Source organism: Onychomys torridus, chromosome 1 (assembly GCF_903995425.1).
Source record: "Onychomys torridus chromosome 1, mOncTor1.1, whole genome shotgun sequence".
Taxonomy (NCBI): domain Eukaryota; kingdom Metazoa; phylum Chordata; class Mammalia; order Rodentia; family Cricetidae; genus Onychomys; species Onychomys torridus.
The window spans coordinates 47,341,191-47,366,733 of record NC_050443.1 but is presented as its reverse complement, the minus strand read 5'-3'; the positions used below and the strand labels follow the sequence as shown (position 1 = coordinate 47,366,733).

The 25,543-nt window shown below is 45.7% G+C and overlaps 1 protein-coding gene across 1 annotated transcript in view; it reads right to left on the bottom strand.

Annotated features, from left to right (window-relative positions):
• Positions 1-25,543, bottom strand: part of Adamts17 (ADAM metallopeptidase with thrombospondin type 1 motif 17) — a 327,342-nt gene that overhangs the window by 136,299 nt on the left and 165,500 nt on the right. Inside the window, exons 9-10 of the mRNA XM_036196825.1 lie at positions 18,008-18,148; positions 15,914-16,064 (exon numbers count right to left, since the gene is read on the bottom strand). Of these exons, the coding sequence (XP_036052718.1) occupies positions 15,914-16,064; positions 18,008-18,148 (292 nt within the window). The remainder of the gene's footprint in view (positions 1-15,913; positions 16,065-18,007; positions 18,149-25,543) is intronic.

Sequence of the window (25,543 nt, the reverse complement as noted above, 5' to 3'; positions counted from 1 at the left end):
ACAGACACATGCAGGCAAAACACTAACACACGTGAAATATAAATAATGATATATTAAAAAAAAGATGGGGTGAAGGCCAGGGGAAGGAGGCACACTCTCACGCTGCTTGTGAAAGTGTGCAAATATAAGCCTCTTTGGAGATTGGTTGAGCAAGATCTCTATCTGACATGCTCTTGGTATTACATAAAATTCAAAGATAGGCAAAAACAGCCTGAGGGCCACAGTGTACAACGGTGGTCCTCGCAGGGGAGTGAATAGAAACAACTAACAGAGGGCATTCTGGGTGACTCAGCATGCCCTGCTTCCAGATGTGCTGGTCATACTCATACAATTAGTGAAAAACCAACGTAACTGTCTTACCATCTGGGCATTTTCCTGTGTGTTTCCTGTTGTGTTCTAGGTCAATTAAAACTATGGAATTTCCATGTGTGCAAAATGATCTTTGACCCACTTGTAGATATTTATCCTGTGCATCTGTGCTTCTCAGTCAGAGGTAGCTGAGTGTCCCAAAGAGCATTTGGTGGTATCTGAAGACACAGCTTTTAGTTGTCACAACTCAGTCAGGAGTTGTCCTCACTCCTCCAGCAAGGTGAGGATATGTCAAGGATGCTGCTAAACCCTTAATGTGCACACATTGTCTCCCAACAACAAAGAATTATCTAGCCCAACATGTCAATAGTGCTCAGGGTTGGGAAACCCTGCTACAGACCAACTTAATCCTAATGCAAAAGGCAAAGCTGAAGGTTACAGTGGAAAATCCTGTGAGAAGGCACTTCAGCCAGGTGACCCAAGGAACAGTACCGTAATTCACCACGTTAACCCCCACTTCAGTTTATCCTTGCCAGTAATGAATGATGATCTCACTCTAACAAAGACACAAGAAAGGCCCAACTCATGAAATAGCTGGTCAGTATTCTGCAAAAGCATGGAAGTTGTGACCCATCAGGAGGGACTGAGGAGCTACCACAGAGAGTAAATGCAAACCAGGATCCCAGCTGGGACCATGGTGCAGAGAAAAGGCGGCAAGTGTCTCTTAGGCTGTAACAAGTTCATTTTTTGTTTTTAACAAAAATATATATTTTTTAAGTGCTGAGGATCTTGAGAACGCTATTAAAGCATTCTCCCATTGAATTATTCCCCTAGTCCTTCCAGTTTCTGATTTCTATGAAAGTTGTATACATTTATGGAGTGCTGTGTGACATTTTCAAACATGTATCCTTTGTGTAATGTTCAAACCAGGTCAAATATATCTATTTTCCCATGCATTATTATTTCCTTGTGAATTTCTTGGTTTCAATAATTGCTCTAGGATTATGGAATATATTAACATATGGGAAGTTGGTGAATGAAATTTACTATTTTTACAACACTTCCTTGAGATCTAAAACTGTGTCACAATAAGTTAAAAACAATACAATCTACAGTAATTTTAAGTGGAACAACTCCATTTATACTGATATTGACTAACTCTAAGACACTGTCAAGAGAAAAATAGTCACAAAAACACGGGATTGTGCTAACATTTAAATAAAAAATGATTTACATAAACGGTCATGTTTCAGATCTTACATTTTGTGTGTATTTTGCTCATTTGGGAAACATTAATATAAATCTGGAAGACCACATTGAAGGCCAAGCATCTGGGGAGGGGGTACTCCTTGCTATGTTTTGGATGTGAAATATCTATAAAGGGCCTATGAGCTAAAAGGCTCAGCCCCAGCTTGGCACTGTTGGAAAGTGATAGAACCTTTAAGAGATAAGAATAGTGGGGGCAGTCTTCCAGTTACTGGGGTAATGTCCTTGAAGAAGAAGACCCCAGTCATTTCCTCTGGGGAATGACCACTTCCTGGTCAGCATGAGGGGAGCAGCTTTGCTTCATTACGCTCTGACTGCTGTGATGTAATACCTCATCAGATTACCAAAAGCAACAGACCAAGGATTGAAGACTCAGAAACCATGAGGCCAAATGTACGTGGTCTTTTTCTAAGTAGCTACCTCTGGTATTTTGTTACAGTACCAGAAAGCTGGTACTCAGCTCTTTGCTAGAACTATTTAATATCCACAGTACACGTTACAAATTGCTAGCAGTTATCTTTATACCTATCGACTGATACATCTCTCAGCCATCACCAGAGAAGTGTCTCTTTGCCGTTGATGGCTATTAGCACAGAGACCCATAGCTAGTCAACATGCAAAGACTCCGCCTACATGAGATATCCATGTCACACCCCTTCTGCACAAGACTCTGGGGTCACTGTAGAAGAATGGGCATTGAGATTGTAAGAGTCAGAGGTAGTGGATGTCTGCAGACAGATAGGATTTGCTGAACAGGCCAGGGCAGTTGCACACATGAACACACAGTGTCTGTAACTGTACATGCAAGACTTGTACAGGACCAGACAGACAATGCATAGATGGGGGAGAAGTCCCACCCTTAGGTGAGGAACCATTGGCAGTTGATGGCTACTGGGGAGGATGATTCAGTTGCGTTCAGGGATGTGGTCCCCGAGAGGCTACCCATATTCCAGTAGATGGCCCTACACCACATGCACATACTGACTGCACTTTCAAAAAAGAGCACATGATCCAGTCATAGTGGCACATTCCATTAATCCCAGCACTCAGAAGGCAGAGGCAAGCAGATATCTGTGACTTCAAGGCCAGCCTGGTCTAAGGAGAGTTCCAGGACAGCCTGGGCCACATAGAAAGATCCTACCACAGACATACAAACAAGCACATGAAGTTGGGAGGGAAGTGAGGGGGGAAATATGGAAGGAGTTGGAGGGGAAAGAATGGGTTGGATTTGATCAAAACACATAATATGCATATATGAAATTCTCAAACAATAAAAATAAAAGTGATCAAATTTTAAAGTGCTAATGATTTTTCCTGAAGACATTCTTTTATTTCCTCTTCAAGGGCACTTCCTCTTTAAGTACTTTTCCTCCCTCATCTACATAACCCTGGTCATGCCCATGTTTACCACAACTTGCAAATCTAATACCCACATAAACCTTCCCCTGCAGGACCCAGTTAAAACTCGCATCCATGTCCAAGGCTAGCTTCGGTCTGGTCTCTACCTGAACCCCTATACCATTCCTCTCCTCTATACCTCCATGGATTCTGCTTCACCTGCACCAGATAGAACTCTGCTTCTGTGCAGGGGTAGCTGTATCTTCAAGGTCCTCACCTCTTCTCCAGACTCATCTCCCAAAGACTGCTCTATACTTGACTAGAGCTACAGAGTAGATGGTGAGCATGGCATTCTGCCCGCCTTTGTGGAGCTGGTCCAGGACTGAAATACTTGATATCAACAGGTACCCTAATACTCTGCCTCCTTCAAGGTCAAATCCAAGGCACTCAGGCTCTGTCAAGGAGCAGCCACTGGAACCAATCAGCAATTGGGGGCCCAGCCTCCTTTTCCTGTTCCAACCAGGAAGAACCCATTAGGGATTTAAGGGTGTGCCATCCTGACCAGTTCTGCTGGGGGACAGTTCCATGTATCTTCTCTGCTATGCCCTGGATGCTGAATTCTCAAGTGTAGCAGCTGCCTCCCCATCATCACCTCCCCCAGCCCTGCCCCCATCACCTCCACACAGCCCTGCCCCCATCACCTCCACACAGCCCTGCCCCCATCACCTCTACACAGCCCTGCCCCCATCACCTCCACACAGCCCTGCCCCCATCACCTCCACACAGCCCTGCCCCCATCACCTCCACACAGCCCTGCCCCCCATCACCTCCACACAGCCCTGCCCCCATCACCTCCACACAGCCCTGCCCCCATCACCTCCACACAGCCCTGCCCCCATCACCTCCACACAGCCCTGCCCCCCATCACCTCCACACAGCCCTGGCAGCACATATACATCCCCTATAAAGGTGTGCTGGTTGGGAGAATGAACAAATGAATAAATGTAATTATAGGTAAAGCAATGGCTGTCTTCAACATGGAGAGGGCAATACATTATAAGCATTTATCCCATTTACCCATTTACCGAGTCTAGGTATCACATACTTTATCAACATTGTGAGGCAAGACTGTCATCCTATGGTATACACAAGGAAACAGTGAAATCACTAATATGCACTGCAAATTCTCTACGGACCCCAAAGCCCATGGTATCTGTCCATAAGTCATATGAGGTCTCCATCAGTCCTCACTCAGCACCCCTCCCATTTCCTTCTCCTAAGACCTCACAGTCTACCTTCCAGGCAAGCATCCTGTTTCATCCCAGGCTGTTCTCTCTGCCTTTCAGGCCTCATAGAGGTGGAAGATCCCTTACCCAAAATGCTTGGGACCAGAAATGTGTCTGACTCTGGATTTTTTTTGTGGGGGAGGGGGTTGGTATTTACAGAGACTTTACTGGTTGGACATTCATAATCCAGCAGCCTGAATCCAAAAATGCTCCAAATTTGGAATGGGGAGGGGTGCCAGAAATTGTGCCCAAGTTTTGTCTATACGTGCTGCGGAGCAATGCAGTCTTTTGCTTCAATGAACACAGTGCTCCTGGATAGGCAGGTACATGCTGGGGCGGACTCTACAGCCCCACCAGACACTGGGAACCATTCTTGAACAGCAGCAGGAAGTGCTTGCTTGGTTCCTACAAACAAGAAGATGAAACAGCCCCTCCTCCCCTGACTTAGCTTGTGCCACCTCCAAGACCTAAGGTCTGGTGAAAGTTACATCCTGGTTGCTCCGTGCATGGTCCTGCTGGTACCCTGTGGAAACCCCAGCCAGCCCTACACTTCCTTCCTTGGCCAGAAGACAACAGGAGGCACCCTGTTAAGGACCAGTTAAGGACCCCTTGATCATGGACACATATCCCTCACTTTTCTCAACTGGTGGCCCTTCCAAGGACTGGGAATTTGACCGTGAGTCACTTTTTGCCCCTTTCCTCACTGGGCGCCCACTGTGAGCTGAGAAAGTAGCTCTCAGTCCTCGAAATTCCTGAGGGGACCATTATGTAAACTCCCTCAAAAAATGTGTTGTTGATAACACCAGCCAAAGGCAGATAACGCGCCAAGAGCTAGCTGAAACAACGGCGGATCCAAATTTCCCACAAATACTACTGGGGTTTGAAGTCTTTCCCCGAGTCCAGCACGCCAGCACCGCACCTGGAATGTTTCCTGCATCCCGGGTGTGGTCTCTCCTTCCTGGTTCCTGAGGGTGGTGGAGATCACCTGGCTGGGCCTGAGCGCTTCAGGGTGAGGATGGAGCCTGGGGCCAGGGCACTTAGCTGGCAAGGGGCCAAGGAGTGAAAGATAACACACAATTTGTATTGTCTGGAGTGCTCTCTGAGAAGGCCGTCTACTGTAGGCTTCCAAACACTTCTGGAAAATTCAGGCCAACATCTGCCAAAGTCCAGGAACTTCAGGAGCTGAGACCCAACTGAGACAGGCCAGGCAGCCTGCAGTCTGATGAGAGGGGCAGGGTTAGGCAGGCTCCTGGACTTTGCCAGCCTCCTGCTCTAGCCAGCTCCACTGGCATTAAAGGGTAGTGTCCAAACCAGGCTGACTGTAAGACTCCCAGGGCCCTGGAGCTATAGAAAAGGACAGAGACCTGAAATTCATGCCCATCTCCCTGAGAAAGGGTAAGACGGAATCTGTCACACTAGCTTCTGCCAGTCCCTGGAGGAGGCTCTGAGGTGGTAGCTCCAGGCTGAAATATGACTGCCCTTAGAGATGTGAACCTCATTATCTTGTGGAATTTTAGCACCCGGGCTTCCTGGACATGCAGGGATCTCTGTATCTGTTCACAGGCTCCAGGACCCTCCCAGCAGGGCACAAAGAGGCTTCCCATTAGCAGCCCAGGGAGTTTGCAGAGGTACACACTGGGTGTTCAATGGCCAGCCTTGGGGGTTCCAGCCTCCCAAGGAAACGGGGGACATGGCAAGGGCACAGATGCAGGAGAAAAGGACAGGCCAGTGTGACAGCCAGCTACACTACATCTGCCACTCTCCTGCTGGGCCCAGGAACCAAGGTAACAGAAGAGTGGAGCCAGCAACTCTTACTGACGCTAAATGTTAGGTCATCTGTCATCTGTCACTGGACTTCTAAACCTACCTGATGATCGGCTCATAGGACTCAGGTTAGCAGACTGAGGCAGAGAAAGACTGTGACCACCAGATGCAGACAGGAGGTTGGGGCAGGCAGACTGACTAGGGAGACTCTCTTTGTCACCACTGTGCAATGTGTTCCCAAGGCTATGGCAGTGTTGTGGTAGAGAGGGAAGTGGGAATATTCAGCAGGAGAGAGTGCTCTCTCCAGTGACTGCTCCAGATGCTCTTTCTTGTCTCCCTGAAACAGAGGCTCACAGCTTTAACTCTCAACACTATTCTGAGAAAAACTGCAAACATCTTCGGTAGACACACCCATGTCAATGTCAACTATGGCATGTGCTATTCCTTCTGAGAGTCATCTTCCTTTCTACCTGTGGCCATCATGCATGGGTTTCAGGGCAGTCAAGGTGCAGTGCATTAAGAGAGGCAACTGGCATTTGGGCATGGGTGATCATTACCCAGAGTCTTTCAGCTAAGATCCCCAGGTGCTGGAGGCATGCGTAGGCTCCTTCTGTACTGGTAAGGAATGTTGGGGGCTTTGTGAGGTAATGACCTTGGTGACTGCATGTGTCCCCAACCACTGGCCCTGGCTCCAGTAGCCATGCACACTCTCACTTCAGTTGACAGTACCTGCAGTTAGATTGCTGTCCTTGGCCTCACCTGGCAGAACATCTGGGCTCTGACAGCTTTAGAGCCTGTGGAGGGGTGACTTTGCTGATGGGGGACAGGAGGAACTTGTAACCATAAAGAAGACTGATTGTGCTAATTGCATAAAGCTCATTTCCCCTTTCTAATAAATATTTACCCTCTGATGTTTATAACTTTTATGTTTGGACTTTCTTGAAATGCTTTATTGAATTAAAAACATCACATTACCATTGGCTAGAGGAAGAGACAGTTCCACTTGCCAATAACTTCCATAACAAATGCCAGCTATTGATGCCAATTTTTTTTTGTAGTTCATATTTCCATAGACAGCCCAGAGCCTTACAATACCAGCATTCTGAAGACAGACACGGGAGATACAATGGTAATGGGATGGGGCCCTCCAGAACCCTATAAATGAAAATGGACTGTGTTTGAATTTTTCTTGGTTCTGAAGTATGCAAATGTTCCGGAAAGCAGAAACTTGGTTACTATCTGAAGTCTCGGCAGCTCCTAACACGAATCACAGCAATGTTTTTCCTATGAGCAAGGGCATGGCTCTTAACGTCTATGGGTTTTAAACAGCTACGTGCAGTGAGTGCCAGGAGAAGAACACACAAGGAAGTTTAGTCGAAAGGAAGTTCTGCGCTCAGCATTCTACCCAAAGAACAGGAATTCAGGGCAGCTGGGGCTTCCTAGAGTAGGCAGAAGCTGGCCTGCCTGGTCCTTTCCAGGGCTCTGAACATTCAGTGGCACCTATTACTCCCTTCTCAGAGTATGCATGTCAAAGCCTATGAATGTGAGATTTACAGGATTAGCAGGGAGACAATACTATTGATGTGTTCGAAGTACAGAAAGATACTTCCTTCTGAATAACATGATATTGAGAGTTTCTGGTTTTAAAATACTTAAATTACATTTTGTGTAATTTTGTGTAATTTCACACTATGACAAGGGCTGGCCTGGGGTAGACTAGTCGCTGTGATGTGGAAGTTGTGGGGAGTACAAATGGTAGTTTGTGAGGTCACCCATAGCTGGTAGACAGGGTGAAGGTATCTGTGACTCCTAATCTCTGTGCCTGCCATGGGAACTACAAAGACAGCTAGGGCCTCTTGCCAGCCATCATGAGTGGAGGGGATGTTCGCTTCAGTGAGAAGCTGGAGGGAAAAGTTGCAATCACTTTCCCAGCCTGTTTCACAAAAATCCAGTGAAACCATCCAAGAGCTTTGGTTCAGGATAACCAGGGTCATGTGAGGGATGAGAAATGCAGTCTCCTGAGACCAGGGAGGCCGTACCCGCCTTCAACCTTCTGTTAGGACACACTCTAGGCTCATCTTTCAAGCAGGACTTTGACTCTTGTTTATATATTTAGCATTTATGTGTTTATTTACCTTTTTAACTTCCCTTTTATTACTTATGTAGTGTGTATGTGTGGCTCATGCGTGTGTGTGTGTGTGTGTGTGTGTGTGTGTGTGTGTGTGTGATTGGTATGACATGTATTTGGAGGTCACAGGGCAACTTAGGGAGTCAGTTCCCTCTTTCCACCATGTGAGTCCTTGGGATTGAATTTATGCTGCCTCGGTGGCCAGTGCCTTTACCCAGCCCTCAGCAGGGAACCGTATTCCTCAGAAGGTAGAGCTGAGAACTGAAGAGGGCTCACAAGTTTGGAGATGCCTGGTGGTGGTCTCAAAATGCAATCTACCTAGTTTCTTTCATTCCTTGTTTGAAGCTCTGTAGTCTAAAAACAGACACACTCAACCCTGCAGCCTTGGTGTCTCGGTTTTAGATCCTGGGCCATGTCCAATCGCGCTGCCAGTGCATTATTTTTGGTAGTAGGCTTAAAGCTCTAGAAATGTTTGGGACAAAAGACAGACAGACACAATACACACAGTTGTCTCATTAATGTTCCAAGTTTTCTACACTAGCTCTGCACAGGGACTCAGCCCCACGGCTGGTTGTGAACAACCCCTCAGGCCTTGTCTTCCAGGGAGCAGGGCCTGGGAATCCAGACTACATTCTTAATTCCCACACAGGAATGCAGCTTTTAAGAGAGACGTTCCTCCAGCCTTTTGAAGTTGTAATTCCTGCATGATATCCTCTCTCCTAAAATGCCTATCCATGAGTATTTTCTTTTGTTTTATGACATCTAGTAAGTAGATTTTTTTCCCTTTAGAGGGGACCAAAAGTGGTTTGGAGCTTGGTTTTTAAAATCTTTTAAAAAGATTTCCGTGTGTACACACACACACACACACACACACACACACACACAGTTCAGAGAACAATGTTGAGTGTTGGTCCTCACCGCCCACCTTATTTGAGGCAAGGTCTGTCTTGTTTTCACATTTGTGTACACCAGGCTAGCTGGCTCATGAGCTCCCATGGATTTTCCTACACCCACCTCCAATGTCTCTATAAGAGCACCAGGATTACAGATGTGTGGCCGTGTTTGACTTTTCTGTGGGTTCTGGAGGTCTAGACTCAAGTTTTCAGGCTGGTACAACAAGTGCTGTCCTTACTGAACCCACCTCTCTGGCCCACAGAACATTCTTTCTGAAATTGGGAGTAGGGGGTGGAGACAATTTGAGATGTCATGGCAGTAATAGTCGAGATTGCTGGTGTGAGGACTGGACAGCTGGAGCTCTCCACAGGGAAGTGAGGGTCATGGACTCTGAAAAGATGCACAATGCCTTACTTCCTGAAGGAGATGGAGAGCCATTTACAATACATATCTAAACCATCCTTACATGGTTTTCTCATGAGCTTAATAATCTTAGTAAAGGCACAATATATAGTTACATGCATTTTCCTTTGTTAACTGGTTGTTTTATAACTGACACTGCCAGTCTCTATCTGTCTTCTATTAGAACACCAGACATGTACCCAACACCACATGTACTGTTTCTTTCCTACACATACTTCTGATAAAGTTTAATTTAAACAGCATAGCAAGGGATTAGGGATTTGCAACAACAATTACCAACAAAATGATACTTGTAATGGCGTACCAGCCAAAGTTATTTAAAACTGTCTAATTGCTCATTTCTGGAATTTTCTACTTAGCACTTTGGACTCTGGTCAACTGTGGGTAACTGAAACCTTGGAAAGTAAAGCTGTGGTCACAGAAGGCTACTTTATTCCTCCTTGTGCATAAAACCCTACAGCATCATGCTTCCAATCCTCTCTGGGCAAATGCCATGACGTTAAGGGAGTGTATTAGTTTCCAATGGCAAATTTCTATTGGCTTTCTATTGCTGATTAAAAACAAGCCACTAGTTAAAAACAACACAGTTGTCTGATAGTTCTAGAACTCAGAAGTCCAAAATCACTCTCACTGGGCTAAAGTCAACACACCTGCAAGCCTGGCTCCTCCCTGGGGCCTCTTCTAACTGCTGTCTAGATGAACCTGTGTCCTCGTCGGCTGCCACACCAATCTCCTGCTTCTAACGTCACTTTATCACTCAATCTGCATCCTTCTGGATGATTCTTCTGAGCCTATCAGATCAACACAGGCCATCTAGGACAATGTCCCATCTGAAGGTGATTAAATCACACCTGAAAAGTCACTCACACTGTTCACAATAACACTTCCAAGCTGTGGGGTTTTGAATGTGAAGTTCTACCACAAGAACATTCTAGTTCTTTTTGTCAAATGATCAATGGTATTTCAAAGACATGTATAGATGTTCATATAAACCACATGTTTTACCCACTTAGAGGCTATTTCCAGGGCTCTTCATTCCTTTTTAGAAACAGATTTTCTATTTCTTGTGGTGCAGGCTGCATGTGGTGAGGTTTTTCAGCTTTGGTGGAATAGAAAGCCTGTATTTCACAATGACTTTTGAAAGATAATTTTGCTGGGTATAGAATTTTACGTTAGCAGACTTCACTCTTTCAATACTCTAAGAAACTGTTCCACCCCTTTATCTGTTTGCACTGCCTTTAATGAGCAGTACGCTGTAACTATCTGTATACTTGTCTTTAATCCCCTGGCTGTTTTTTTTTTTTTTTTTTTTTTTTTTTTTTTTTTTTTTTTTTTTTTTTTTAGGATTTTAGCTTTACTACTGCTGCTTCTGTATCTCATTTATTTATTCATTTACATGCATGTATGCACATGTGCCTGTGTGGTAGCACATGTGGTTCTCTCCTACCAGTGTGGGTCATGGAAATAGAATTCAGGTCATAGGGCTTAGCAGCAAGCTCCTTTACCTGCTCGACTTTCTTGCTGGCACCTGTTACTATTTTAAATATTTTGATTAAGATGAATGTTGGTCCAGATTTCCTTGTTTCTTGTATCTAAACTTCACTGACCTTTGACCTGTGATCTGAACATTTCCATCGAATTTGACTTGTTTTCAGTCTCCCCCATCTCTTGGTATTTCTTTTTTAAATAGTTTGGTTGCTTTGTGTTCAAACTTTCTAACTCCCTCTTCTATACTGTCTAATTTGCCATCATTCTTGCCCAGGAGATCCTTCTTCTAAGACTTTGCAGTATTCTATTCCAGAAGTCCCACATAGACACCATTCCCATAATCCCAGTGTATGTTTAATATATCCTATTATCATAATTGTTGTTCTAATGTCTTTGACACGGGTACTATATTACTTGTGTCATTTCTAGGTCAGTTTTTGTTGACTCTCCCTCAAGATAGATGCATTTTCCTGCCTTGCACGTCTGGCAGTTTTTTTAGTTGATAGTGGACATGGTAGTTTCAGCTTTTGAGTAATAAGTAATTCTGTATTTCTATTACCTGACTTTTGTTCTAAAATTTGGTAAATCTTAAATTTTAAAAATTGTGTGTGATGTATGTATATATCATGTGTGCACATGTACAAAATCCAGAGATAAGCCCGCCTCTGTGCCCTCCCCCAGTGCTGGGGTTACAGACACATGCTGCCACATCTGCCTTTTATGTGTGTGATAGGGATCCAAATGCAGATCCTCAGGCTTGCAGGACAAGCAGCTCACCGACTGAGTCATCTGCCCAGTCACATAAATTAATCACCAGTTTGATCCTCTCAGATCAAACTTACAAGGTAGGGCTAGAACAACATTCTAGTGGAAGGCTAATAGAGCACCGTTTCTGAAATAGAACCCTGTGTCGTCTACCTGATGCTTACAAGAGCCCCTGAGATTCTCCCTCGATCTCTTTAGGACAGCTAATTGCCTTGGCTTGGGCAGTGTTTTCCACTAAGCTGAGTAGTCAAGGGGGACCCTCTGTAAGTCTCTAAGGTTCTCTGTGTATCTGTTGTGGTTCAAATACAAATCATCTCCCACAGGCTCATGTGTTTGAACACCTGGTCCACAGGTGGTAGCCTTGCTCTGGGAAGTTGTGGAACATTTGGGATATATAGCAAAAGTAAATTGTTACAGGAAGGTCTTGAAGTTTACACCCACCTCTGATACACAATTCAACAATTTTGATTCCTGATCCACCAGCATGTGAAGAGCTACTGTCTCCTGTTTCTGCTACCACGAACGGATGCTTCCCCCACAGGTTGTTTCTGTGGGGGCATCTTGTCACAGTGAGTTCTGCACACTCTTAGAAGGCTGGTCTCCTACAGAACCACCACAGCCCTCTCGGGTTCTCCTTCTATGTGCTGCAGACTGAGGATAGTCCAGGTCATAGGTGAGTGGAGCCATGGGGCTCCTCCACCTCCTTCAGATCTCTTAGTCATTGAAGGCCTTGGCTGTCTGACGGCCAATGTCGTGAAAGCTCACCATTTCACATTTCGTCTTTAATTATTGCAGATGGGAGAGGGAGCAGCCAGTTAAAATGCAGTAAGCATATGGAAGCAGGGCTTTTCTTGAGGGGGTTGGAAAAGGTGATGAGACTGTAGTCTCCACAGGGTAATGGGGCAGGCCTCATGGAGAAGGTAACATGTGAAAACTCAAAAATGAAAGGATGAGCCATTTGGATCACAGAGACAGCGGCTGCCAGGTAGAGGGAGGAGCCCTGAGCAGCTGGCTATGTCTTTACCATGAGCCTTCTGGTGGGCTCCAGGGAGAGCGGGAAGGCCAGGCCAGAATAGGGGAGGTGACATGGGCCTAGAGAATGGGGTGGGGAGAGACAGCGGTGAGAGAGCACCCAGCAGCCCTTAGCTTATGCTCCAGGAAGGACAAAGGGCAGACATGGACGCAAACTTCCTCACGACTGAAGGTCGCCAGAGCACAGACTCTGAAGCAGGGAGAGGCAGACTAAGGACATGGTGAGCTAGAGTCCAGTCGTGAGGTTGTTCCAGTGTGCATCTGACTAGGGGTTATGGCTAGATCCAGGGCACCATACCCCAAGTTCCCAGCACTCCAGGTATCCCAGAGAGGCATTCTGCCATGCGTTCCCGGAAGTGTAGGAGTGTTGCTGGGACATGTTGTATGGCGTGAACACTGACTGTCAGCTCACTTCTAGAATCCCCTAAAAAAAAATCACTAAATCCCAGAGGGAATGATGACCAGTGGCTAGCTGTGGCATGCAGCCACCCAAGTGTCTGCCTCTAGGCCACCTTTCCCCTTACTCACATATAGTCACTTCGTCTAGAGACTGGGGCTAGATGTTGATTTATTTTTATCTATTAATGATGACTCTGTTAAGGAAGATGCTTTCAGTGAACATGAGCTGCAGCTGATGGCTAGCTGGAGGAATCTATGTGGTGTCTCAGCAGAACTTACAAATAGGCCATCTTCAGGGTGTTCATGGGGAGTTTCGGCTTCTAGATCAGTGGTTCTCAACCTGTGGGTCACAACCCCTTTGGGGATCACATATCAGATATCCTGCATATCAGATACTTACATATAAGCAGTGCCAGCTGCAAAATTCCAGCTATGAAGTAGCAACAAAATAATTTTATGGCTGGGGTCAGCACAACATGAAGAACTCTATTAAAGGGTCACAGCACAAGGAAGGTTGAGGACCTTCTCTAGAAGAAGGCAGCTGTAATGCAGGCCTAATCTTTCTAACTGTCCTCTGAAAGAAGGTTGCTAATGAGCTGAGAGAACCCCAGGTGGCCTGTCTCCTGGGGTTTATCTTCCAACTATGTCAGCCTTCCTGGCTCCCCCAGTAGGGGGCATCTATGCTTCTCTTCCTGCTCTGTTTCCTCACCTGCTAAAGTTGAGTTCAAAAGCTTCTGCCTAGAGACAGGGCTGCACGTGACAGTCCCAGGAAAGCATCCAACCTGGAATACCATGAATCCTCAAACATGTGTGTCTCTCCATGTCACCTTACCCTGTGTGGTCATTTGAATAGGAATGGCCCCCAGAGACTCATGTGTTTGAATGCTTGGCCTGTAGGGAGTGGCAATATTAGGAGGTATGGCCTTGCTAGAGGAAGTATGATGCAGTGTGGGTAGGGTTGGAGGTCCCTATGCTCAAACTATGCCCAGTGTGGGACTCAGTTCACTTCCTGTTGCACACTGCCATGCTTCCTACCATGAGGAGGATGGACTAGACCTCTGAAACTGTAAGCCACCCCAATTAAATGTCTTCCTTTCTAAGAGTTGCTGTGGTTATGGTGTCTCTTCACAGCAATAGAAACCCTCACAAAGACAGGTGTGCAATCACCTCACCCCTAGACAGGAATGGCAGGAAATGGGAGATGGCATCTGTCTAGTCCCCAACTCACCCAATCCTACACTGGCTCGGCAGCTTTGCCTGACCACTTTGCCCCACTAGCCCTGGGGCAAACCCCTCAGGAGACAAAGTGATCACCGTGTCCAGGTCTTTGCTGGACACTTTCTCATTCTCTACTCTAGGGGCCTGGAACCATTCTGCTCCTCCTGAGACTCCAGCATTCTCCCCAGCCTTAAACATGAATCCACAAAGTGGCTGATGGTGAGCATCAGGTACCATGACAGGAGCTGGGGACAATGGAGTCCTGGGACTGATCACATCAGTCAGGCATGGAGGGGCCTTTGTTGGAGAGAGGATTCAGAACCACGTTGTGGTAGATGCTCTTAGAAGAGCCAGCTCATAGCCAGCGTTAGCCTGGCTCTGAGGTGATGTTTTCTGTGTCCCTAAAATGGTAGGCAGCACCCAGCTGAGAGATGTTGGCTCAATGTCCTGAACCAATTCACATTTAAACATGAAGCAGCCAAGAGGTACCATAGCATCTCTGGTGTCTCTGAGAATCCCCTCCCCTTCCCAGCCCCGTCCATTCTGGAGGTGGCCTCTATGCAGTTGTTAGCTTTGGGGTTAGGCCTGCCCTGAGTTCCTGTCTCTTCCTTGGGACTACATGCTATCCTGAGCCTAGGTCTTCAACAAATATCCCAGACTGCCTTGTGGGGGCTCCTGAGCTTCATATGTCCCTAGCCACTTCTGTTTCTGTCCCAGGCGATCTACCTGCTCCTCAAGCCAAGCCTCACAGCCAAGCACCACCTGGACCACTAGCTTCTCTAGCATGTTTCGGGTGTCAGGGCCACTCCTGTCTCTCAACAGGCAGCCATACACATGGTAAGTGTCCTGTCACAGGTCCTAACACATTCCTCTTGGCATTTTCCATACGCAGAACTGGCCAAGCCAGTGTGGTGAGCAAATCTGCATGGTGGGGATGAGCAGATTTGGCTCCAAGTCCTTGCATTGTTACCTATACCATAATCAAACCATTGGCACGATAACAGAGTTTGATTTGGTAGTACTGTCTACAACCAGGAGGAAGATTATAGAGTTCTGGTGAGGACTAATGGAGCTCATGTAGGCGAGGGCTTTAGGATCAATCAAATGGGTGCTGGTCAATAAGTGCTGTTTGTGAATTATTATTATTATAAAATCAGCATGTCACTTACTAAATTCTCTCCATCTGATAACCTCCAATGTGAACCAGGTTTTAGCTCGCTTCCTTAACTAGGCAGGGTTTGATATCAGGCGACATCACTCCATGTCTAAGAAGTGTGATTAGATTTCCTTTGTCCTAAAGATTTCATGCTAAAACACCAGGCTACTAGTGTGAGTATCCCCAAAGTATCTTCTTCAGAGTGACCCACGAGCAGGGCTGTGAATGGATAGATGCTTACAAAAGCATGTGCTGCTGGTACCTTCACAGTTGCTTATATGGGGAACACTTGCGCAAGTACCTGTGAAGTACCCTCATGCCTGTGCATATACACGGTCACACTCATGTCTATGTCTGAGATACTTATGACATCCAGCAGAATCCAGACCTGCAGAGTGGCTGCTGCGCTGTGTGTCTTCCTAAGTCTGCCTTTCCCTGGCTGCTTACCTCCATGTTTCTGCAGAAGGTAGCATTGGTGCCAAACAGGATCTGACATTGCTCATTGGCGCTGTAGTGCATGCCTGGCAGCTTGTATGGAAGACGCAGGGCGTGCTGACTCCTGGGGTCAGTGATCAGTAAACAGGTACTGACTTTGGATCTGAAAAAGTCAAGAAGCAGATCAGTCTCCAAATGTAGTAGCTCATCTTTGTTCTAGTTTCTCAGTCTCCGAGAAGGATGTGCCTTGGATGATTCATGGGAAAAGGGCCTCGGCACTGGACACCCGGGTTATCCTTTTGGTGTGTGTGTGTGTGAGTGTGTGTGTGTGTTCTTTTATTATATGATGAAATGTGGGTCTCTGTTCTGAATACAATGCAGAACTGACCGCTTGGTAGGGTTATTGATACTGCTCTGATGTAGCAGGTGAGCTTTCTTAGGTGCATTTGATGAAAATTTCTTTTTAAATTAGAATACTCTGAATTTCCTAAGAGTATGGCTTTGAGCAAAAGTTGCCTTAAACAAACAAACAAAATAACACAAGTTAAGGTTGTTTTATTTTAAATAAACTCAAAGTTCTGATTTCTGACACCATGGAGTCTCTTTGAGGGACTACTGGGCTAAAGCAAGTACGCCAGTCTTGATGTCTCACTTCGTCAAATCAATCTCCTGCTATTGCAGAAGGCAAGCCAGGGAGGGACTCACTGTCATGAACTTCAGGGTTTCAACTGAGAAGGGAATGTTCATTTACAATGAGAGATACATTTCTTGAATGGGCCTCTGTTAAGAGATAAAATGCTTGATGCTTTTATTTCCTGTCCTTAAAGCAAGGCAGATGAAACCAGACACTTGCCAAAAACTCTTAAAGAAAGGATTTAATGCAGGCGTGTGTGTGTGTGTGTGTGTGTGTGTGTGTGTGTGTGTGTGTGTGTGTGTACACATAGCTGAGGCTAATCCGCAGATCCCAGGCTCAGTCACAGCCATTTGTTACTAATGGGACCAGCGCTGTGCAGCCGAGCAAATGTACATCATCCTGTCCTGTCTTGTCACTCTGACCCTTTGGGGTGATAGGGAGTAACATCAGTGGCTCACAACATTTTATTAGGAATCTGTGATTACAGTCAATGAAAGCAGACTATCTTAAAACCAGTACGTTTATTTGTAAGCCTATTTACTGAACACTTTTTCCATCCGTAGGAAACATGAAGAAAATCCTTTAACTACTTTAACCCACATTCTCTGGGTCCTGTCAAAGAGAGCTGGTCTGTCAAACTCAACCAGCCAGTGAGAGTCACTGATGCATTTCTGTTTCCACTTCATGTGGATTAACACAACAAAGTAGAGAAGCAATCAGGACCATAAGTCAACACTGTAAATACAGCCCTAAGATCAGACACCAGTGGGTGAACAGGGACCATGGACACGCTTACTTTGTGGGGAGGTTTCGAGACAGGGTTTCTCTGTGTAGTTTTGGTGCCTGTCCTGGATCTCACTCTGTAGACCAGGCTGGCCTTGAACTCAGAGATCTGCCTGTCTCTGCCTCCCGAGTGCTGGGATTAAAGATGTGCATCACCACTGCCTGGCTGGATCTACTTACTTTAACAAGGGTCTAAAACCAAACTGTTCCACAGAAATCAGAGAACTAAGAAGTACAGGCATTCTCTAGGGAGACCGGGCTAGTGAGAAGCACCTCCCTCCCTCCATAAAGGAGGGAAGTGTGCAAACCCACCCCCAGCTAATCCACTCCCTTCAAGGGAAGCAGCTCCAGCAAGTAGCAGGTTCTCAGTTCTACAGCAGCTAAGTTGTCCCTACAGTGGTGTCCACTCGTGGTCACAGACTGGCGGAGAAGTGCAGGACAGGGGCACTAGGTCGACATTTTATTCGACCAGTCATTTAATGATCCCATGCTGGACATGCGACATCACATCAGCTACAACCTCAGGAAGAGGCCTTTGCCCATTGCAGAAGACTCTCTGCACTAACCAACTCCCAAGCTAGTTGAGGATTCATCTGAAGATTCACTTCTCACACTTGCTAAGTTGCCCGTCTTTGGTCTTTTGGAAAAACTTGCTGTGGTTGATGTTCCAGAATGATTCAAGGACTTACTTGAGAAAGTTCTCGAGGTCGTCTCGACTACAGGATGACCAAGAGAGGTCGCTAGGGTTCCGACCTTTCACCCACTCTCCTGACATGATGTGTGATCGGCCGGCACAAGATGAGTGGTCATCGTCGTGATTCATTCCCAGGCTGTTCGGAGAGAAAGAGAAAGAGTGTGGGATGCTATGCCCCATGGGCCTCATTTCTAGGTCCTGGATCAAGTTTAATCAGGTTTAAAGTACAAGAGAGTGATGTAGGGTGATAATGTTCTCACGCTACAGACCACAGTCAGTTTATATAGAAACTGAGGTGGTTTGATTACAGAATGTCTGAAGACTGAGCAAAAAGAATTAATGATGAGTGAATGAATGAATTCTTAATTATGATAATTAATGACAAGTATGCTAGTTAATAAATTCCAAGATAGTTAATCAAGTCTCATCTTCTGATGAGACGACCTGATATCTCACACTAAATATCATTCTGTTGGTGAGCCACACTTTGCTGAAAGCCAGTGGAAGACACCAGAGACTGAGTTACTGAAGACTGCGTGTTTCCTATTTTTCATCTCTCTCCATGTTTTCACTTGTTTACTAAAGAACTCCCCCATTCACAAGAGACATGAGAAGACCAGAATGACCCCCATGCCTCATCAGCCCATGTTCCCTGGTACCATCAGGTACTATAGTCCTATCACCTTCCAACTGTACCTGAGGAACACTTCGAGGCACCCCTAGATGGGAGTCTGACAGACACTGACCTGAACAGCGACCTTCGTTTACCCATATGCCTACAGTGGGGTGAGCTGAGGCGCAGAGCACACAAGCTGGGCTTGCCCACAGCATGCGGACAATGCTTTCCAGGAGAGAAACTTGAGGAAACCGTTTCGTTGTTGTTTGTTTTGTTTGGGGTGGTGGTAGTAATTACCGTGAAAAAATTAGAACCACGCATTTTGATTCATTCAAAAATACTAGATGTTTCTCAAGTGCCAGGGAATGTGTTGGAAGGAGATGGAATGGACGAAAGCTGTCACCCCTAACTCAGGTCACCACAGCCTGGGAGAGGAGATCATGATGAGCAGGGGTTCCCGATGCTTTCTCTGAGCCCCAGTTTCCTGCTTTCCTGAACATCTTTTACCTCCTCTCGATATCCCCGTTTGCTCTTTCATGCTGAGGTCTCCCCAGCAGGTCGCACTGTGCTTTCTGCACCCCATTACCCACCTCTACACGTTTGCCTGTGCAGATGCTGTCTTGGCCCAGCCAAAGCCATATCCTCTGGAGAACACACTGCCTGGTGCTCAGGCATCCCGAGTCTTGGGTTAGCATGCCTTATGCATCTGTTTCCACCAGTTGAGGATAGTTAACTGTATTCTCCAACCTTCACATGCCAGTGATACCCATTACCTCATACATGGGACTTCATGGTGTATTAAGCAATGAAATATGCGGGCAAAGATAAAGTTGTTTCCATGAAAACTAATGTGGCTATTAACTAAAATACATGGCTTCCATGATCTATGGGCAGAACAGTAAAAGATGAAGAATAAGTCATATACATCTGATCCCAGACTGCTTCATGGGAGGCTTTACTTTCCTGCTACATATAGAAATGTGTATACTAAAGAGATTGGAGTGACTGCAGCAGTAACTTGGTGGTAGAACCCTGGCTTAGCACATGCAAGTCCTTATAGGTTCAATGAGGTGACGGGCAGGAAAGAACGAGGAAAGGACACGTCTTCAGAGTTTCTATCGCTGTGAAGAGACACCATGACCAGGCACCTCTTCTAAAGGAAAACATTTCCTTGGGCTTGCTTACACCTCAGAGGTTCAATCCATTATCATCATGGTGGGACATGGTGGTGTGCGGGCAGACATGGTGCTGGAGCAGACACAGTGCTGGAGAAGTAGCTGAGAGTTCTATATCCTGCAAGCAACAGGAAGTGGTCTGCCTCACTGGGTGTGGCTTGAGCATATGTGAGCCCTCAAAGCTTGTGATGCACTTCCCCCAACAAGACCACACCCACTCCAACAAGGCCACACCTCCTAATAGAGCCTCTCCCTTTGGGGGTCATTTTCTTCCAAACCACCTCAGGATGAAAGGAAGGGGAGGAAACTGGGTTCCTGCTTGCATTAGGAGCATGCTAGCAGGAAAGAAGTTGATAATGTCCCAGTAGTCAGATGCCCTTACCAGAAAGACTTGCCTCTCAATCACAGAATTGGAAAACAAACAAACAAACAAACAAGAACTGTTTATGATATATTGAAACAGTTATTAAACTATAATACAGTCTACATGCTTATAAAGTTTAAATTAAGTTGTTTAAAGCACCTAAGTATAATATTTTGATGTTTCTCCACCTGGACCAGTTTTCCAGTTAACTGGTCAGCTGGTCAGCTTGTATTGGACGGAAGAGACGGCACTACTTCCTCCTGATGCTGTTGGCCTCTGTCCCTCACAGCAGTGCTCTTCACAGAGCGCTGGAGCCTGTCATGGGGGTTCTCCTTCTTCCACCTGACCCAGCCCTCTGCACAGCTTCTCATCAAGACTGGTCTCCAGCATGCACAGATAAATATTCACCAGATGGATTATCTGTTTGATGCTGCACAGTGTGCCCCAAATGTCAGATGCCTCATATTTGTGACAGGTGTGAAATTATTTCAATAGCGAGGCAGACAGCTCACAGGATGAGAACCATCTCTTGTTGGATAATTACCATCTACTCTTCCCAGGTGGGCATCACTTTCCCAAACGTTAAGGGTCAAAGAAAGACCTAGGAAATGACTGAGTAATTTGGCCCAATGAGGCAATTTAGATATAGTACTATAGTCATTTGGATATATAAAGCAAGTTCTATCTTTCTCTCACTGCAACTGTTCTCTTTTCTTTTCTTTTTTAAATACTTCTTTTCTTTTTGGTGGGCAAAAGAAAACGTTTACTTATATGTCAATATATGGGAAAGCAACTTTCAAATAAAGTTTCACATAATAGGCTTATTTCCTTTTGAGGTAATGTTTTTATGTTTTTGAGACACAGTCTCATTTCATAGCACACACTAGCCTAGAACTCACTATATAGATCAGTTCTGACCTTGAACTCACAGAGATCCACCCACCTCTGTCTCTCAAGTGCTGGGATGAAAGGTGTGTACTATCGCACTCAGCCTAAAATCAGTGACTTGAAACAATTTTACTTTGTGGTTGCGCCCAGGGCCTTGTACATGGTAGGCAAACATTGAACTATGAAGCCACATCCTCAGCCCTGAGGTTTATGTTTTCTAAACTTTTTGTTATTGTGGCAAGAGATTTTAACATTATTCATGGACTTCACGGTAGCTCTCAGACCTTACTTGCCTTGCATCACCAAAGTGTGTGGCTTGTCCCTCTGCACTGAACACCACCATTAAACCATAAGTGAACTATCCAGTACTTTCCTTCTCTGACTGGCTCATTTCATGTACCACAGTGGTTCTTAGAATGTACATACTTTTAATTGAGGCCATACAATCTCAGAAAGAAAAAAAGTACAAGTTCTCTCTCATATACATATCCTACCTATAACATATATGCAAAGAATGATCATGTGGGGTTAGTATAACATGTAGAAAGGAGTACAAGACAGTGTAGATTAGTTAGATACCGGAACAATTGATGCACACAATGTACGAATGAGTCATAGTGGAGGACAGAAAGATAATCATTTTCCTAATTTTAACTCTGTCATGGATTTCTCTTTGTTGTTATTGTGTGGTGGATGAGTGAATAAAAATATATATGACAGCAGATGGGTTTTCAAGCAAGAATATTGTTTGGGAATATCATCAAGAAGAGCTGAGCCCTTGGTCTCAACCAGGAAAAAGGTTAAACCCAGGAGCACATCTAACTCTCCTATGGTGATTAGGTCAGCTATAAATGGAAAGAGGTTCCTTGACCCTCAGATGGTCCTGGCCACAGAACCTGGACCCTCAAGAGACACACAGGATGGCTATACAAGCACTCAGAGGCCTTGATGGTGCTGTTCACAAAGCCATGCTCCCCACAGCATCTCTCTGTCCAAGAGCAGGCCACTTGTTGTGAACATTTCCCTCTGCTGGCCCTTAGCAGTGGCCTTCCAAAAGGAATGTTCTAGTCAGCAGGGCAAGCCAAGAGTGGGATTCTTGGCTTTCTGGGGCTCATGTCTAATATAGCTCACGCTTCATCTGGTTTGAAAGGTTCAAAATGCTAAGTAAGTGTCCTACAGTTAGATGAACTGGCAGTGGGCGGGTGTCCTGTTCCTTGAGGTTTCTATAAACTACTGTTTAGGTTATTTTTAGTTTAAATTAAAGATTACCTGACTGAAAATTCCATGTTATTTTAGGTTTGTGTTCCAGGACATGTATTATTTCTGGCAATGTTATATTTAACGGAAATGTGCAGCATTAAGCCCACAGTCATTTTAACTCTAAATGACTGGGAGGTCAAGGGCACACATGGGCCTCATGTCACATATATTAGACACCATAATAACTTAATGACTTTGGATGGATCTTATCTTAAAATAGCACACCTCTTCTGGATTTGCTACAAGAAATCTCAAAGCATGCCATGGAGGGAGTCAAGAAAGAACTCCCACAATGCACCACACCACTCACCTCTACTGAAGACTGAAGATGGGGAAGATGGCTAGGGGGTTCTAGACTCCGCCATGTTGGGAGCTTTGGATTCAGCTGGCTCTGAGCTGACATGTCTTTCAAAAGCTCTTGGATTTTGATGAAAGGTAACAGGGAAACAGGAGTCAGGTCTGGCCTTTCCTCAAAGCTGTCTTGGCTGGTTTGGGGAAATGAATGTTTGAAGTGGAATGAAGAGCTTAGGGGATAGCTCTGTCATATGGGATCAACAGTGTATTCGTGTTATTCGCTATAATGGGTAAAATCACGGTAGGTAAAAATGGGTAATATATGCATAACATATACTGCCTCTCTCAATGAACCAGTCATGAGATGACAGAAGACAGGAAGTGTATGAGTCTTGTTTAGATCTGTGTGCCTATGCTTCTGTATTACGCTTACATACACATGTAAGACACTCATAGCAGGTGGGCTTTAACTCTACCTTACCAAACTTCACTGATTATGATGAGACAGAGAAAAGGGTAAAAAGAAATCACAAAGCATGGAGGATCTGCCCCTTCTCCTCAGTTTCCTCATCCCTGACTAGACAGGGGTAGCCATACCTAGCTAGTCATTCAGTATGGACCTATCAATGCTTTCCACTAGAAACACACAGCCCTGAAATGCTAGGCACATGGAGCACACATTCTAAAGCTGCATTTTCAACCTGTGACCCAAGAGGGGTCACCTATCAGATATCCTGCATGTCAGATATTTACATTACGATGCATACAAGTAGGAAAATTACAGTTAGGAAGTAGCAACAAAATAATTTAAGGTTGGGGATCACCACTGAGACAATGACTTTACTCATTTTAGGCGCATTCATCTATGAGAGTGAAGGAGTTAAACAGCCCCCAAGCTGCCCTGAGGGCATTAGGAAACAGGTGGGGCTAAGAGATGGCTCAGTGGGTAGAGTGCTCGTTGCATAAGCATGAGGACCCAAATCTAAATTTAGAGCACTCGTGCAAAAGCTGGGATGCTATGCACCTGTAACTCCAGCGGGTGGGAGGGCAGGAGGATGGCTGGGGCTCTGCTGACTAGTCAACATAGCTAAAACAACAACAACAACATCAACAAGCAACAGGTTCAGTAAGAGACTCTGTCTTACAGGAATAAAGTAAAAAGAAACAGAACAGGGCATTAGACATCTTCCTCTGGCCTTGTGCACAAGCATGTACATAGGTGTATGTGTGAGTGCGTGCGTGCGTGCGTGCGTGCGTGCGTGCGTGCGTGCATGCGCGCGCGCGCGTGTGTGTGTGTGTGTGTGTGTGTGTGTGTGTGTGTGTGTGCATGATTACAATAAACTGGCTTTATATTATTCTCGATTAGTTTCAAGTCCACCTACATCTAGCAACTTTGATTCTCAAGAAGCTTAGATCGAACCCCCAACCCCACAATAGTAACTGCTAGATCTCCCAGCCAATGGGGAAGGGGCTGGTTTTGATGCTGGTTAGTTTGTGGTGGAAATCTAAAGGCTACCAAGAAGCATAAGATGGAACCCACCCCTTACTCCCAGTAGCTTCCAGACTCTGTGCCCTCCTGGTTGGTGCAGCCTTTAATGGGCATGGGAGTCCAGACCCCAGCATTTCCTGCCTCTTCAAAGGCCAGCCAAGAGGGGGATTAGCAGACAGCAGGAGGCTGCAGAAGGGGAGAACCTGCCTCCTCCCAAAGTTCAAAGGCCTGTCTGGGACATCAAAGGGCACAGGATGCTCTAGGCAGTAGCAATCCTAAGGACAGGGGACTTCCTGTTCCTAATGACTATCACCCCCTTGCCTTTTATGAAACCAGTCCCCAGGGGGAGTTTAATGACTCATTATTTGGACTCTACCTTTTCCAACCTGCCAGGGAGGTGAGGAGGGAGTGGGAACCAGAATGATATATTCATCCAGCCCCTTCCAGAGCTGAGTGCTCATCACAGGGTACAGAGCAACCTCAGCCCCTTCATGATTCCCACAGCATGCCAGTGTCCAGGGCTTTGGTTCATGCCTTTGGCTCATGTGGAGCCCAGTCCCATTCTGAGTGCAGTTTACAGGTCTTTTTCTCTTTAAAGTGGCTGTCATCCATCCTTGAGGCCAAGGAATGTCCCTGAACTCTGACCATCACAGCCCCTCTCTCCATGACTCTTGGAGTCACCCCGAAGGGCAGGACTTGTCATTCTGTTTTATATTTTCAACAGCTCAGGAACTTCTGACAGCCTGGCCCAGAGCTAACCACACAGAGAAACTGGTAAGTATTGGCAAACTGATGGCACATAGGGACTCACAGGAAACAAAGCAATCTGTCTAGATCCCAATGTTTCTCTGAAAGGGTTTTGATCTCCTGGGGTGCTGCTGTTCCCTTTGCCTGTGTTCCTGAAGTAGCTGGGTGTTTCCTAGAGTCACCACACCAGAGAGTCCAGGGAAGACACTTATCCAGGTTATGTACGTCAAAAGCTACAGTTCCAAGTGGGGGACAGGACGCTATGTCCCTTCACGATTCTGTTCTATATGGTTCTCGATTCTTAAGGCTTTCAATGAGTGAGTTTATTAAATATGTAGCAGGCCAACCAATGTAAAAGAGATAGATAGATAGACAGGCAGACAGATAGCCAACCAGCTAGCCAGACAAGATAGCAAAACATTATCAACTTGGGTGCTCAAAACACCCAGCCCAGCAGGAATCAACTGGGAAGTTGAGATAGTCAGCATGGATAAGCTTCCCATGGGCTGAACTTTCCACCTCCCTTTCCCACAGCAGGCACTTCTGTATCATGGAAGAAACAATAGTAACTCCTGTTCTAGCTGTTCTCAAGAACACAGCATTTTCACTCTTGGGCTGTTAGGTTGCTCTGTCCTTTGTCACAGAGTTAGGGATTAGACCATCCCCAGACAAAGGGCCTTGGAGGACACTTGACATAA